The 2,617-nt window shown below is 23.0% G+C and overlaps 1 protein-coding gene across 1 annotated transcript in view; it reads right to left on the bottom strand.

Moving 5' to 3' along the window:
• The window catches only part of LOC108549138 (sphingomyelin phosphodiesterase 1), a 4,754-nt gene extending 4,623 nt beyond the window's left edge, over positions 1-131 (bottom strand). The window contains exon 1 of the mRNA XM_017902395.1: positions 56-131. Within this exon, the coding sequence (XP_017757884.1) occupies positions 56-125 (70 nt within the window). The 5' untranslated portion in view covers positions 126-131. The remainder of the gene's footprint in view (positions 1-55) is intronic.
• Between the last annotated feature and the right edge of the window lie 2,486 nt (positions 132-2,617).

Here is a 2,617-nt window from a genome sequence, read left to right as displayed (position 1 = left end):
ATATATTTTTATTTAATATTTCTTTAAATATTTTAAACTAATTATTTTATATTACCTTTCGAGTCTCGGATCATACCACCAGTAGATAAAACTAGTACACTTAAAATTAATTGCCAGAACCACATTTTCGTTGTTTCTCGTATATACTTTACATTAATACTGCGTTTAATCCGATATATTCCCAATCGTTTTCAATTTTCTTTATCTTGTTTGAGTTTTTTGTACTGATAAATGTTGCAATTGATGATTCTAAATCATTGTTTCGAAGATTATAGAATGAACTTCTGTTGTTAAGAAATAGTTAAAACGTAAATAGTTTTATGTCCTGTATCATATGTAATTTAATATAGTTTGAATTTTAAAGTTGAAATTAAGTTAAGGGTTTAAGTTATCTTCTATATAAATTGATATTTTTTAAAATGTTTCTAGAAAATAATGAATTAATGGGACAATTTTCTTATACAGATGAGATTCTATAAGTAATAAAAATAAACTAAATATATAAAATACCATAGTTCTCTTTGAAATTTTGTTTCCGAATAAATTGATAATTAAAATTTATCAAATTAGCGTGTATGATTTTATTTATACTTCGATCTAAAAAATATTTAGCAGTTATTTTAATTTTAACCTTTTCCGGCCCCTAAATACCAGCAACTCCAGCACATTCTTGGAACGGAACGTCTATGGGAACAGATGTCTTATTTTCGTTATTTATTAAATATCACGCGTACTTGTGAATGCATTTCATTTTATTTATTTTATAAATATACATAAATATATTCGATTTATGTTAAAAAATTATTAGTTTAGGTGATATTGTAATTTTATTGTTCTTAGTAAATAGGGTTAAAATTAAAATATCACCTAAATTAATGATTTTTTAATATAAATAGGTTAATACTTTTTCGTAAAGAATATCAAGATATGATGCAATAAGAAATATATGATTCCATTTCAAAAAAATTCATTAAGGACCTTTATATGTTCCTTACACGACCATTTACAAGAAAACTAGTACCATCAAAATGTAATGTTAATAATAAAAACGTAAACCTAAAAGGTAAAATGTGGTTACTATTTAAATACGATAGATTTAATTAGGATATCAATTATTTAAAAGTACTATATCATAATTGTCAAAAGCTAAAATAATTTTTTTTCGCCAAACTAGGAAATCTTTTAAATTTCAAGTAAAATATCCTTTTAATAACTCTGTAAATTTTTCGTTGGAATAAACAAAATTTTAACGAATTATCGGTACAACGCTGCTTATGAAGAATCCGGGTCAATGATTTAATTTTCAATTGTCAGTCCAAATATTCATATTTCATCTGATTGAAAAATATTTAAAAATGATACCAATATTTTTAGGTATTCAATCATGCAACACATATAATTGGAAATCAAATTATCGATCCTTTTTCTTTTACAGGCACTGATACATCGATAAATAGTTAAAGTTGAACATAGTTGTAAAAGCACATAATTAACTATGAAGATGCAATAATTTGTCAACCACGCTTTTTACAATACATTTAATATGAATTAACTTTTATATATAGAGTCACTTTAAATCGGGTAATTAATTATTATGTGTAATGGGTAGTTAATTCATTGGGGACAGTTTAAGCTAAATAATAGAATTGTGTTTAATTGAAAATATGTACAAGGTATTTCAGAATAATTTAATAATTATTGAATTAATAAAAAATAATTTTTAAATACTTCAGTTTGATTGTTTGTTTACTATTATCTGATTGAATGGATACGACAATAAAATTATATATACATCGTTTCAGCTGAAAAAAAATGTTTAATTTTCAATTATTTTACACTTTTAAGTTTTATATTTTTGGTGAATTGACTTTGTATAATTTGTCATATCGTGTATCATTTTTAAAATGTATTAGAAATGGAGGAAGAATATACATAATGGGCAACTTAAAATATCGATTTTCAATATTTAATCTATAATCAATTAAATTAAATATAATATCAAAACTCTTGAGTTTATAATTATTTCTTAACAACAGGAAATTTCTACAATCTTTGAAAAGCAAACATCTCAAGAAGACATTAGTTGCGACATTTCTTAGTCACGAAGCTCAATCAAGATATCGATTGAATCGAATATAACATTTCAAATGGAAGACGGTTATTGTGGACATCTTTAGTTTACTTTCCATTGTGAAATCACATTCAGATTATACTAACAGTTCGATAATATGTTGTTTATCTATCTAAATCTTGAAATTATTATCTATCTAAATCTTCTATTCCAGAAGTATAAAATAAAATGTTATTAAATCATATACACGATTAAATTATTTTTAACACAAATTTTAAAATTCGTATCGAAATTCTGACAATGAATAAGTAGTTAAATTATCATTAAATATATTTAATTTATGATTTTATTCTGCTATTGACAAATGTAAATGTTGTAATATTTATTAATATTTGATCAAATGTAATTTTACTTCACTAAATACATTTACTCGATTTATTTTTATAAAATGTAAATGAAATTTAGCTGTTGATATTAACGTAGTAGATTATAATTAAATATATGAAATTAATTGTATTCACAGTTTGATAACACATTCTTTATTAA

This window comes from Eufriesea mexicana, unplaced genomic scaffold (assembly GCF_001483705.2).
Source record: "Eufriesea mexicana isolate 0111107269 unplaced genomic scaffold, ASM148370v2 scaffold1824, whole genome shotgun sequence".
NCBI classification, from domain to species: Eukaryota; Metazoa; Arthropoda; class Insecta; order Hymenoptera; family Apidae; genus Eufriesea; species Eufriesea mexicana.
Note: the sequence above shows the minus strand (reverse complement) of the source record. Positions and strands in the feature narration are given on the sequence as shown.